Source organism: Enhydra lutris, unplaced genomic scaffold (assembly GCF_002288905.1).
Source record: "Enhydra lutris kenyoni isolate GAN:26980312 unplaced genomic scaffold, ASM228890v2 scaffoldscaffold13, whole genome shotgun sequence".
Lineage (NCBI taxonomy): Eukaryota > Metazoa > Chordata > Mammalia > Carnivora > Mustelidae > Enhydra > Enhydra lutris.
Genome location: NW_019154097.1, coordinates 18,768,096 through 18,782,198, shown reverse-complemented (window position 1 = coordinate 18,782,198; position 14,103 = coordinate 18,768,096). Strand labels below are relative to the sequence as shown.

The 14,103-nt window shown below is 40.5% G+C and overlaps 1 protein-coding gene across 1 annotated transcript in view; it reads right to left on the bottom strand.

The window, feature by feature from the left end:
- Positions 1 to 7,961: 7,961 nt before the first annotated feature.
- Positions 7,962 to 14,103, bottom strand: part of LOC111145657 (UDP-glucose ceramide glucosyltransferase) — a 37,644-nt gene continuing 31,502 nt past the window's right edge. The window contains exons 6-9 of the mRNA XM_022500732.1: positions 11,131 to 11,309; positions 10,022 to 10,108; positions 8,790 to 8,979; positions 7,962 to 8,284 (exon numbers count right to left, since the gene is read on the bottom strand). Coding sequence (XP_022356440.1) covers positions 8,114 to 8,284; positions 8,790 to 8,979; positions 10,022 to 10,108; positions 11,131 to 11,309 — 627 coding nt within the window. The 3' untranslated portion in view covers positions 7,962 to 8,113. The remainder of the gene's footprint in view (positions 8,285 to 8,789; positions 8,980 to 10,021; positions 10,109 to 11,130; positions 11,310 to 14,103) is intronic.

The following is a 14,103-nucleotide window of genomic DNA, read 5'->3' as shown; positions in this document are numbered from 1 at the left end:
CAAAGATTTTATTTATTTATTTGACAGACAGAGATCACAAGTAGGCAGAGAAGCAGACAGATAGAGAGAGGTGGAAGCAGGCTCCCTGCAGAGTACAGAGCCTGATGTGGGGCTCGATCCCAGGACACTAGGACCATGACCTGAGCCGAAGGCAGAGGCTTTAACCCACTGAGCCACCCAGGTGCCCCAACCTATAAAAAAGTCTTATCTGATTCAAAAATTTCTCATTATTCCACGTCACACTAGCACAATCCATTCAGAACATGAGTAATACAAGGTTCCTTATTTACCAGTTTCCTTGAATTCTCTCAATTCTTCCACGCAGAGACTTCTGATTGGGGTTATTTTCTTGAGTACCTTCTTGACTAATTTCTTCAGGCAGAGAACATGGCTGGTGTACTTTCTGAGACTCACCGTGTCCAAAAATGCCTTTTTTTTTTTTTTTCCCTCCTATAATAATGTTTTGACTGGACATGAGCCTTTCTGATCATAATCCATGCCCCCGCCTGACGAGCTGTAGATTTCATTCCTGTGCCTCCCAAAAGCCTCTGGTATTGCTGATAGTCCAATGCTGGCCTCACTTTCTTTCCTTTGTCAGTAACTTGCTCTTTCTTGCTGATGAGGGTGAAATTCATTCTTGAAGCTCAGAACTTTCACCAGGATGCTCCTTGTGAGCGTGTCTTTTCATTAAACTCACGGGGGCCCTTTAAATAGAAATCATCATGTCTTCAGGTTTCTTCTCTCTCCGCTTTCTCCCTGGACTCCTACTGTTAGACCACTACTGGTTCTTTACATCTTGGACCTTTGCACTTTTGCATTTAGTATGTTTTGTTTTGTTTGGCGCTGGGTTTTTGAGACACCTTCCCACCCCCCAAATAAGAATTTAATTTTTAGACAGAATCACTCTATTTCTCCGTCGAAATTCTAAATTTAGAAATCTTGCCTTTTAGTGCCATAATTTCATTTGTTATGCTCTAATTCCGTCTTCTTGAAAGTTCTCATTATGTTTTCCCACTCATTAGGTTTTTTAATTGAACTTCCCCTCTGTTTCTCCTATTAATTCTGCCTCCACTTATCCACATCTTCTGGCCAGCTTGGCCTCTTTCTTGCAAATGATGTGTTCTCTTTGTTTGCAATTTCTTTTGCCCGATAATTTGGCAAGTCAGCTGTTGGACTCCCTCGAGCACTGGTGGGCTGACTGCCACTGTAATATGGGCCAGCTGTAACAGGGACAGGGAGCCTGACATTTCTGTTGAGGCTTTGGGGGTGGGGTCTCTGTTCTCTGATGGAAGAAAGCTCAGTCTTTCCAGCACCACTGCTGTCACTGGAATCAAACCAGTGTCTCTCAGACAGGATCACAGCAAGGATGGCAGTAGCCAGATTTGGATCCTCATGCGGAGATTTCAAGCAATGAGGTCCTAGCTGTGTCTGGACTCTTTATACTATTGCTGAGTGGTCCTAGCTGGGAGGGACTGAGATGAGAAGTGATTGCGAAAGGGGCGCCTGAGTGGCTCAGTCATTAAGCGTCTGCCTTTGGCTCAGGTCATGATCCAAGGGTCCTGGGATTGTGCCCCATGTTAGGCTCCCTGCTGAGCAGGGAGTCTGCTTCTCCTTCTGCCTGCTGCTCCCCTGCTTGTGCTTTCTCTCTCTCTCTCTGACAAATAAATAAAATCTTTAAAAAATAAATTCTTGCACTAGCTTGGGAACCAGGGAAACCACAAAGCTATGTGGAAGAAAATTCCCCTTCAGATGAGGTCTAGAGACCTCAGCCTCCATGCTCGCTGCTCTCAGTGCCCAGAGGCAGAGAGCACCAGAAAATTCTCTTTGAGGTATACAGAGAATTGCCCTTTAAAAGACTGATAGCTGGGGGGCGCCTGGGTGGCTCAGCGTTAAAGCCTCTGCCTTAGGCTCAGGTCATGGTCCCGGGTCTTGGGATAGAACCCTGCATCGAGCTCTCTGCTCAGCAGGGAGCCTGCTTCCCTTCCTCTCTCTGCCTGCCTCTCGGCCTACTTGTGATCTCTATCAAATAAATAAATAAAATCTTTAAAAAAAAAAAATAAAAGACTGATAGCTGGAAACATTGCAGCCAGGTAAAGTTCGTTGAATGTTGCCCATGTCACGGGTGCACCTCATTCCACACAGGTGTGTTGCCACACTCTGCTGTGAACACCACGTCCTCAGCCTTTAGATTCTTTGGACTGTTCTGGTCAGAATGCGGGTCTGTGCAGTGGGGTCTTGCAATTTTCGCCAAGCCTTGCAGCTCAGGCCATTGGCTCTGACATTCGGAATAGTATTATATGGGCTACCATAGCACTGTTTAGAACAGTTTAAATAAATCAGACTGATTCTCATCTTGAATGCTAGAATATTTACTCTGAACCACCCAGGGCTGAGGGGTCAGTTGCCCTACGAAAGATCATGCAACCCTCTCCATCGGATTGTGAAGAGTTCTTTCCCTTGGCGGAAGAAGAGCTACTTTGTTGACTGTGTAACTCAGCTTTCGTTTTCACTTAGTGACTTGAGATCCTTATTGGCACACAAGCTTTTACTGAGAACATGGCTTTTCAAACGCAGTACTCCTTTTGATTCTCACGTTGACCCTCAGAAGTCGATCATGCTGGTGTCCACTGAGGCACAGAGAGCGTGTCCAGGAAGCAAATGGCGACGCTGGAAGTGGACCCAAGCAGGCTGGCTCCATGGACTGCATTCCTATTATGTGATTAGCTCTAGGCCGGAGATTAGTGACACAGGAACACCTTTCTTTATTTGTTCATTCAGTCAGGAAAACTGACTTTGTATCAGGTCCTAAGCCAGGAGGCTCGCGACACAAGGTCAAGTACATTACCGACCCTCCCGGCCCTTGGTATTTCCAATTTAACGATGAACACAAACAACATAGGCCCAATTAAAGTAACTAGTATTAGGTGCTGGGGCAGAAGTGCAGGGTGAGGCCGTGGAGGCAGGCACAGGGTCCATAACCTGGGCAGATAAGTCACGGAGGAGCTGGCACCTGAGCAGAGTCCCACGGGCGATGTGGAGGTTGGAGGAATGGAGTTCGAGGAAGCAACATGCGCGAAGGCCCAGAGCTGGAAAGAGCAAACGTCAGAGAAAGGGCAGGAAGTTTACAGTGAGTTTAATGTGAGCAGGTTTGGCGAAAGGGCAAGAGGGGAGGTGTTGGCAAGGATGTACCCTAAAATGGCCTAAACCTTGAGCTTTATCCTGAAGGTAACATCAAGCGATTCAAGCATTTTAAGAGGAGGAGTGATGGGGCCAGGTTTTCTTTATATTAAGAGGATACTGGGAGCCTCAGGAGGGATGGCCTTGCCTGCAACTCTGCTCTCAGACGAGAGGTCCAAGTTCAATCCGCACAGGGGCTGCAAACCTCCTGCCCAGCAGCGTCTGTAGCCAGCAAGAGTCTCAAGGGAATTATGAACATGCTGTGTGGAGCTCTATTGTGTAAATGACTAAAATGGACTTTATAATAGACGTAGAAAATGTGAACTGATCAGTACCAATGAAATAAACTGAAAAAGTTATTGAAGTGCCAAGCCCATGAAGTTTTATGGATAAATCCTTTCAAACTTTCAAGGAACAGATCATCCCTGGCTAAATAATTTCTGGAGCACGGGGGTTGGGGGGGGGGCCCAACTGACTTTGTGTTAGCATAACCTCCCTCTAAAGCCTAGAAAATATTTCATTAAATACTAGCAAGTAAAGCTCAGAAATGTATAAAAAAAGAAAAAAAAAACACAAAAAAACAGTAGTAACCAAAGGCCAAGTATAAGCTTTGTGTCAGAAACGTGAACACATGCAGACTGTGAAAATACTGTTACTTCAAAGCTGAAAACGGTTCTGTTCTAAGACAGGGAGGGAAACCACATTTGGGAAGGCTGATCTTTTTGATGGGGACACTGGTGTGGGCCATTTGGTTGCACAAACGTTGATCAGTTATTTCCACACCCATCCCATCTTGCCTTGGGAAAGCATTATCCTAAATACAAAGATTTTAGCACTGTTCTGTCTGGTAATGTAGATTGTTTATTAGGGTCAAAAGACATGGAATACTCAATAAGGAAGCATTAAGACCCTTGCTTAAGTAAGACCAAGAAATGGAAGAGGGGCGCCTGGGTGGCTCAGTCGGTTAAGGCCTCGCCTTCGGCTCGGGTCATGATTCCAGGGTCCTGGGATCGAGCCCCGCGTCGGGCTCTCTGCTCGGCAGGGAGCCTGCTTCCTCCTCTCTCTCTCTCTCTCTCTGCCTGCCTCTCTGCCTACTTGTGATCTCTGTCAAATTGATAAAATCTTAAAAAAAAAAAAAAAGAAATGGAAGAAATTCCAGTAGTTACAAATCATTAAAAAAAATACTCAATTTTGCCAGTCATTAAAAAAATCTGTATGTTGAGGGGCACCTGGGTGGTTCAGTGGGGTGAGTATCCAACTCTTGAACCCAGCTCAGGTCTTATCTCAGGATTTTGAGTTCAAGCTCTGCATTGGGCTCTGTGCTGGGCATGGATCCCACTTAAAAAAAAAAAACAAAAACAAAAAACAAAAGAAAAAACCTCCCTGTTTAAACAATGAGGTGCAGTATTTTCATCTGTCAATTTTGGAAAGATCTTGAAACTGGCCATTCTGGGTTCAAGCAAGGATACCCAACAACGAGCAAACAGTTCTGCATGCTCTCTCGAACCCTGAACAGGTGTCAGAAGACTAGAGGGAAATAATACATCTAACGGTGGTTTCAATATTTCCTTTACTTATTTTTTTAAAAATTCAGATATAGTTAACAGACCATAAAATTTGCCTTTTAAAGTATATAATTCAGGGTTTTTTGTATATTCACAAGGTTGTGCAACCATCACTGCTGTTTTACGGCAAAACATTTTCATCGTTTCAAATTCCTTTTAGACTTTTCCTCTACTGGGACTTACTCTCCAGTTGAAAGTACTCTTCCCTCACAGGCTCAGAGTGAAACAGGTCTGGAAATGCCTCCAGCTTTGGAGGAGCCTGGCCTGGCCAGTGTGTGGGACGACTTAGTCAATCTCCCATCTAGGTCTCTAGTCCCAGAGCCACTCCTTCCCTTTCCTTGGTTGGGCCTTTCCCAGCCACTAGAGTGGTAACATCTAAGAGGCCGAGTCAGGTTGTGAGGCAAGGTTGGGGGGTGGGGGGCAAAAAGGGCCCATGGGTCTCTTCTCCAGGTTGGACCAGTGCTTCTCAGGTCTGCCTGCTCAGAACAAGGACAGCTCAGGCCTCACCCCAGAATAACCAGAATCTCTGTGGGCAGGGCGCAGGCATCTTTTTTTTTTTTTTTTTAAAGTTCTCCAGGTGGTTCTAATGTGCAATCAATGTAGAAAAGTCCCATGTTGGGGCACCTGGGTGGCTCAGTGGGTTAAAGCCTCTGCCTTCGGCTCAAGGTCCTGGGATCCAGCCCCACATCAGGCTCTCTGTTTGGCAGGGAGCCTGCTTCCCTCTCTCTCTCTGCCTGCCTCTCTGCCTACTTGTGATCTCTGTCTGTCAAATAAATAAATAAAATCTTAAAAACAACAACAAAAAAGAAAAGCCCCATGTATGCCAAAGCATGACTGTAGCACAGGTAAAGAGGAAGATTTCAAAATCATCACTTGACAGAATTCTCCCAGTAGTTCTGATGTGAATGGTGGAACATGTTATTTGTAAAAATACAAAAAAAAAAAGGAACGACAGTAAACAACAATACATTATTGTTAATGTTTTGATTGTATTCAAATTTTTATTTTGAACAAAAAACTTAATACAATGATTTTAAATAATAAAACGTGGTATATTCTAGACACTTGTTGGTTTCTTTTTTAAACAGTTTATTAAATTTGGACTCCTACAGTTCTGTTGTGATGCTTTCTTCAACATTTATAGTATTTACCATATTATCACCACTCTAAACTTGCTAAACAAAGAATCACTCTAAGTGAAGCCTGAAGCTTCACTTTATCACATAAAACACACATACAGAACAGTCATTTTTCATATTTACAAAACACAAGAAGTCTGTCCAGCCATTTGGATTTGTTGTTACATTGCCCAGACTGAGATTAGCAAAAAGTTAAGGAATAAGCAAGATTTCACTGCAGCCGTGCAAAAGATGGCCTCAACCAGACTTCATCAAACAAACCAACAAATTACAAACATAGTCAGCAAAATTCAACTTGTGTAATAGAGATAAAAAACAAACAAAAAAAACAAAACACAAAGTGGGTCACAACTAGACTGGTTTTCACTGTGCAACTTTCCTCAGGGAACAATACTACCCATTTCACATAGAAAGGAGTATGCATCAAAGCCTTTGTTCATGAAGAAAATGCCCTCCAAACAAATTTGTCATAAGGCGCAAAAAAAGAAAAAAAAAAATTTTTTTTAATGAAGCAGTTTGGCCCAGAGAAAAGCTTATACATAATGTGTATACATAGTATATACACATTAATAGATACATTACAATGGAAACCATGTATGTTAGTCATTAGACAAATGAACTGGCTCAGTGTAGTGAAAATGTGTCCATTTTCTAGAAATACGCAATTATTGCTGATAGGCTACACATTATGCTCGGACACGGAAACTGTAGAAACTTAGAATTTTAAAGTGGCCGTATTGCCAGCGTCAGCCCCGCAGCAGGCGTTCGTGAGGACAACATGCCATCCAATCCTGAAGAAAAAGCAAAAATTCCACTACAGAAAAAAAGGAAAAAAAAAAAAAAAAGGCTTATGCACTGTCCCTTACATTTTTGCCTATTTAAAAAAAAAAAACAAAAAACAAAAACTAGTCCAGTTCACCACAAGTGAAGCACAACCTGACAAGCAAGTTTAGCGGCAGGATGGGGAGAGGAGAGTAAAAGACAGCATGCATTTACAACTAGCGCTGATCTAGTCTATTCTGTCATACAAACTGGAATACAAAAATCCAATTTAAATAAGACTAGACTAACTGTAAGAGTTTAAAAAAAAAAAAAACACACACAGTAGACTTAGTTTGATACTGATTAATTTTAAGAGTAAAACTCATCCCGTCCCCACTTAATACTCTACTGCAATTTATTTGATGGCTAGAATATTCACTTACTTAAAAAAGATATTAAATACCTGTATCATGAAATTACATTCTTTTTAACAATAAGACATACTGTGTAAGAAAATAGCTCATGTGTGAAATGTGTCTGAAATGCATTTTTCCTCACAACTATCAAAACACCCACTCACACTAAAACAAAACCACCCGAGCCCCCCCACCCCACCCCCTGGAAAAAAAAAAAGTTCGGGAAAGATGGGGTGGGGCCGGGTGAGGAGCAGGGAAGGAAAGGTTTACCAGCACAGTGATTAACAATGGTTCAAGACAGAACCAACAAGAGTTGGTCAAAAGGATGCCTTCAATACATGGCTACAATTAAAAACCAAACTCAGCCACTTTTGGTTCATTGCAGTGAGACCAAAAAAATATCTCTCACAGATTCATATAAATACTAGACTCCAGCTCTTTTATTATTATTATTTTTAAAGTCTTCCCATTTGTTTTTGCAAGGCCTAGCTACCTTATTACAATTTATATTTGCTCTGCAACAACTACAAGAGGTAGGCATAGAGCATGAAAAAGTTTCTTAGTTAGTACCTCACTGTGGGCTGTTCACCACACACCTTTCACTTTAGACGCGTAAAGGGATTACTTTCCGGTCTTTCCTAAACCCCAAAGCAAAGCTGCTGCCGTCCTGTAAATGTTCTACCAGAGTGTACTCACAAATAAGAAACTTTCTCTACTGAAGGATACTGTCATAGTGTTTGTTGCAGAGCATTCATATAGTCATATATATATATTTATTTTTAAAAAATAAACGACAAAAACCAAACCCAGGTTCCTAGAACCAGTTCTCTTGATTCACTACTTCCACAAAATAAAGTGTACCATTTGGCCAAGACTACAGATGTGGTTTTTTTTTTTTTCTTCACAGATGCAATTGCCATGCAAAATAAATTAAAGAACAGATATCAAACATACATGTGATAAAACTACGGAAGGTAGATCTTTAAAAGCATTTATATAAACATAATTTATAATACTTCTCTTCTTTCCTTTATGTACAGTCACAAAGCTGTCGTTATACATCGAGAATTTCCTCCGCCGTGCCCCCACAGCGCAATCTGTAGCGACCAGTTCTCCAGCTTATGGTAGGGTCCCATAATGCCGACAAAAAAATGTATATTGTCATGGATTCACGGATGAACCAGGCTACTGCATAATCAAGTTTTGAGAAACACAGTGTGCCACCCTGGGGATTGGAAAAAAAGAAAACACACAGAACTGACTGACCAACTGTCGAACTAGACACAGTTAAAAAAAATGAAACTCTTCAATTTCACTCTTAATATAGACACTATATAAAATCAAGCCTGCTTCTTGATATAATTTAACTGCCAAGCTATATCCATTAAAAAGTGTTAACGATGAGTAGAACAGGCATTAAAATCATGGCTAGTCTGACATAGTTTAGTTTGAATACTCGATTTTGGGGGGAGACTTAATGAGAGTCATTTTATTAACATGATTTTGGGGGGAGCCTTAAAAAAAGTCATAGTGTAACTACCAACAGAAAGTTGAAAATTATGTCAAGTTCTGCATCCACATTCTACTAAGGAAAGTAATGTTTAAACCTGATTATTAACCTCTGGTGGGAAGCCACGGAATGGCTCAGGAAGATTGCTTCAACCCTTTCTAAATGAAAATAGTTTTAGTTCTCCAAATGACTGCCAACCTTTTCATGCCTATCCACATACCTGGACACCCCTGAGTTGAATGTAGTCAAATATAAACCATGCCAGGCAATGACACATGAAAAATACCATAATATCCCATCTGAATACATGGTGGGCCGCCCATCCGATAATTAAACTGGCAACAAAGCATTCTGAAATTGGCTCACAAATTATTGTAGCAGGAAGCATGTTAATTCGCAATTTGGTCCACCTAAAAATTAAAAAAAAAAAAAAAAAAAAAGGTTTTCCTTAAACAACAGCCTGGTTACAAGACTAATCAATTTCCCCCCCAAATGATCAGCTCTTTATCCTGTTATATAAAGGCCCTCCTCTTTAAAGAGTATTTAATGAATCTCTTTTCTGTTTGTATTTAGTATTATCAAAGAAAAAAGCCTATAAATTTATTTGTATGGCCTACACTCTACCGAATAAAAAAGTCAAAATATAGGGGTGCCTGGGTGGCTCAGTGGGTTAAGCCTCTGCCTTCAGCTCGGGTCATGATCTCGGGGTTCTGGGATCAAGACCCGCATCAGGCTCTCTGCTGGGTGGGGAGCCTGCTCCCCCCCACCCTGGTCTGCCTGCTTGTGATCTCTCTCTCTCTCTCTCTCTGTCAAATAAATAAAGTTAGAAAATAGAGATCAGCACATTAAAGAATCAAATTCTCAACATCTCTTTAAATTTTTATTTAAAATTCAATCTAGTTAACATGTACTATATCACAGGTTTCAGATGTAGAATTTAGTGATTCATCAGTTGCATATAATCCTGGTGCTCATTACATCATGTGCCCTCGTTAATGCCCGTCACCCAGCTACCCCACCCCCACCCACCTCAACAGCTCTTTACTGAATGCTTTCAGGGTTACACAGCAAAGAAAATATATTTAAATTTTTTTTTTAAAGATTTTATTTATTTATTTGACAGAGAGAAATCACAAGTAGGCAGAGAAGCAGGCAGAGAGAGAGGAGGAAGCAGGCTCCCTGCTGAGCAGAAAGCCTGATGTGGGGTTCGAACCCAGGACCTGGGATCATGACCTGAGCCGAAGGCAGCGGCTTAACCCACTGAGCCACCCAGGCGCCCCTAAAGAAAATATATTTAGACAATACATTTAATAAAGATGCTAAACTCTCTTTTCTAGAACTAAGCAAAATTTGACTTTTAGATATTTTAAATACCGAGTCAGACCATGTAAAAATCACACCCTCCCCCACCCTTTTCTTTTAGCCAAAAAAGAAGAAAACCAGCTGATTTACCTGATCATTCTGGACTGAAACTGGGAAATTGAGTAAGAGCCGGAGTTTTGCATTGCAACCTGCGTGGACATCGCAAACCTCCAGCCTCTGAAAATTAAGACAATTATAAAATGTACCAAGACGATGAACACATGCAGGCATGACTGACTATGCATTTACTCATCACTATAAAGTGAAAGCAAATGCTGGTGTTCGGCGGGGGCCTAGTTCTCAGGATTAGCACCCTTCTTGGGGTGTATCATCCTTACGGATGTTTTAGCAATTACACAGCCCGTGACAGTACCCTCTACTGCTGGAAGAACTACCACCCCTCAGTCTACAGTTTAAGAAACTTAAAACACATTCTGGAAGTACTAGGTGACGTGGGTTCTGTATTTCATAGCTTAGTCCCTGATCACTACTAAACAAAACCAAAACCAAAAACCACCAACTCAATCGTGGGCTGGGGGTATGTGTGACACGTGGGCATCGACAAGGCTATTCAGTAAGAAATGAAACAGAAAGCATTCTGTAGCTCATGGGAAATACTAAGGAACTATGAGCCATGTTGAATAACATCATTTAAGAATTTTAAAAGCACACCTCAATTTTTAAAATCTTATCTTTAGTAAATTATCACACAAGGCAATGAACCCCTTTAAAAGCAAACGAGTATCTTGTAACAGAGAGATGTTGTAAGTCATTCTGTGAATTGTTAGGTGGCTTCTTAGCAAAGCATCACATAATCTACCAAGAAATTCCAAAATGTGAAATCATATTCTTTCAATTTTCACCTGCTGGCTTATGACCACACTATTATTTTCAATTCTTCTAAAACACATAGAAATTCACATCTATAATAATGTAAATTTATAATCACAGAGAAGCTTCCTTTTAATGTCAAGCCACACTAAAGAATGTGAAAGGATCTGAACACTTATTTTCCTCACTCATTTCTTTCATAACGTATCTATGAATAATAGGAATTACTTCCTAAAAATATTAACCTATTCTGTACTCACTAGCAAGAAATGAAACAGCCCCTTAACCCATAGGTTTAACAAATACAATAAACCAACATAAGTCAGGTACTAAAAATACTATAGCCTGATGTAATTTAGTTTGCTTACCGGTCAGCTATGGCCTTGGCCATAAAGTAATCTTCAGCAATGTACTGGGCAAAAGCTATAAGCCCTCCTGCTTGATCTAACACATCCTTTCTCATTAAACAAGACATTCCCGTCACACATTTGAAGCCAGTTACATTGGCAGAGATATACGACCTTGGATGAGAAGTCCCAAAATATACCTGCCAAAACAAAAGCAAAAACATATATGTATAATTAGAATGTTATGTTAAAAGTATGGTAGCTATAAACTTTTTTTTCCTAACGAACTTCCTTTAAGTATGACTGAGTATCTTATTATTCTTATATAAACTACATGAATAAAAGTTATTACAAAATAATGTTTACATGTAGAGGACAATCAGTAATTTCTTACTTGATGGACTATTCCTTTTTTTTTTTTTTTTAAGATTTATTTGTTTATTTTAGAGAGAGCGAGCGAGAGCAAGAGAGAGAGCATGTGAGCAGGGGGCAGTGGCAGAGGGAGAGAGTATCTCAGCAGACTTCGCATGGAGCAAGGAGCCCAATGTGAGGCTTGATCCCACCACCCTGAGATCATGACCTGAGCCGAAACCAAGAGCAGAGGCTCAACCGACCGCGCCACCCAGGTGCCCCTAGACTGACTATTCTTACTAGGACCATTACGAAGAAAAATATACTTCTGGGAAAAAAAAATTGTATTCTATTCTCAAATAAACACTGTGTTCTGTAAAGCTGCAAGATTCAAAGATTTATCCAAATAAAACTTAAATGGGATATAAAGTCAGATAGAAGTATCACTCATTGACATGTCAAATGTTAACAACTATCTGATACAGATGTAACTACACACACACACACCTACACATACAGGTATATGTATGTGACTGTATATCACGTGTACTCACACATGCACACACACACATGCAAACACCACCTGTAAGTATATCGACCTACAGGACAATCCTATTTTAATTCCTTTCATAGCTAGCTGCTTTCTGCCCAAGTCACCGAGCTTTTTCCCAGTTCCCCCAGTGTTATTTTTCAATGAATTTTCCATAAACAGGGTGGAGACCAAAATTCTTTCTCCCATTTTACTCCCCCTTTCCCTAGATATGCTTTGAAGTCATGAGCTATGCAAGTTGCTAAACCAGTGGTAGAATAAAATGGTCATCACCCTAATTATGAGACATAAAACCCTATTATTTACATCTGAGATATGCTGCCTTTTCTAATTAGCTTGAAAGGAGAAGGGTGATTTTTCTCAATGGCAGCAGCTATGCACACAGTGTGGAACAAGGGAATTATCAGGAGTAATGAAGATGATGATTCTTGCTACCTACCCTATGTCCAGACTACAATGAACCTTTGGTGTTTGTGGGACTGAACTGAACCAAGTCAGTAAGACCAGAAGCCCATATCTTAATTCCTTAAGCAGTTACTATGTGGGGCTTTAAGAATGAGATGGAAATAGGAACTATGTCAATGGCTCGCAGGATTTCTTTACAGACTGGAATAATCCTTGTACTTCCCTTTACTCTGAGTAAGGCGAAAAGGGCCCTTTAAGGATTAAATTTAACCTAAGGGACTGACCGTGATCTGGGAGAGGATTACCACTGCCATACACATCAACTTGGATATTTCTAAAACAAAAATACAATGTGGCATATAAGAATAGAAAGTATTTTATTTTTAAGTACTTACTCAGAGTTTCTCTCACTAAACAAAAATTCTGGTATTTAAAGACTTAACAATTTCTTACAATAGGACAAATATATTCATGGGCAATATTAAGAGCTCCTGGGTCCAATTGCCAGAGGTTAAATTCCACTCACAATGTACTTTTACCCTCTCAGATCTGTGGTAATCACAAGACTCCAATACAAAATAATGTAAGTGCAGATATGCTTAAAAGCAAGTTGATACATTTAAAAGACTATAACAGTATATCCTTCCCTGATGACATTAAGGCAAGCTTTTCTTCCTAAATGTGTAACAACCCAAGAATGGTTAAATCAGGCACAGAACATATGTATGATAGACTGTGATACAGTAAATAAAAATCACTTTTATAAGAAGTTACTAACGATATGGAGAAAAGCTAATGATGTGACAAAAGTCAGATACACATTCTTTTAGAGTACCATCTCAAACTGTTTTTAAAAATGCACATAAGAAAAAAACCAGAAACTTCCTCTAACTGGTAGGGTCATGGGTTGTTTTTTATTCTTTGTTTCTTGTATTTGTCCACAATCTATAGTTTCTATTTGTTATAGGGTGAAGAGGGGGAAAAAAAGGAAAATGCAAAGTAAGTTTCTCATGTAACTTTTAGAAATCTCTTTAAAAGAAAATCAAATAAGGGTGTCTGGGTAGCTCAGTAGGTTAAGCACCTGTCTTTGGTTCAGATCATGACTTCAGGGTCCTGGGATCCAGGACCACCCCCATGTCACGCTTTCTACGTCAGTGGGGAGTCTGCTTCTCCCTCTTTCTCTCCTTCTGTGCCACCACCCCCCGCCCCCACCAAGTTCCAGCACGCTCTCTCTTCTCTCAAATTAAAAAAAAAAAAAAAAAAAAGGGTAGAACATCAAATGGATTTTATAATGATTTGTACAAATAATTTTCCCTTTTTTGTATATTTAAAATACTCTGGGGACGCCTTGGGTGGCTCACTCGTTAAGCATCTGCCTTCAGCTCAGGTTATGATCCCAGGGTCCTGGGATCCAGTCCCATATCCGGTTCCTGCTCAGTGGGGAGTCTGCTTCTCTCTCTGCCTGCTGTTTCCCCTGCCTGTGCTCTCTCTGACAACTCAATAAATAAAATCTTTAAAAACTAAAATATTCTGTGATATTTAAAAAAGATTCTTTTCATATTGGATCTCAAAGGACCACATGCCATGTGCTTTTATGTAAGTCAGTAGTCTAGAACCTGACTCTAGAACTGAGAGGGAGATCCGTAAGGAGAAAGAATATACTGTGTTCAGCTGGTGATGAGACCACA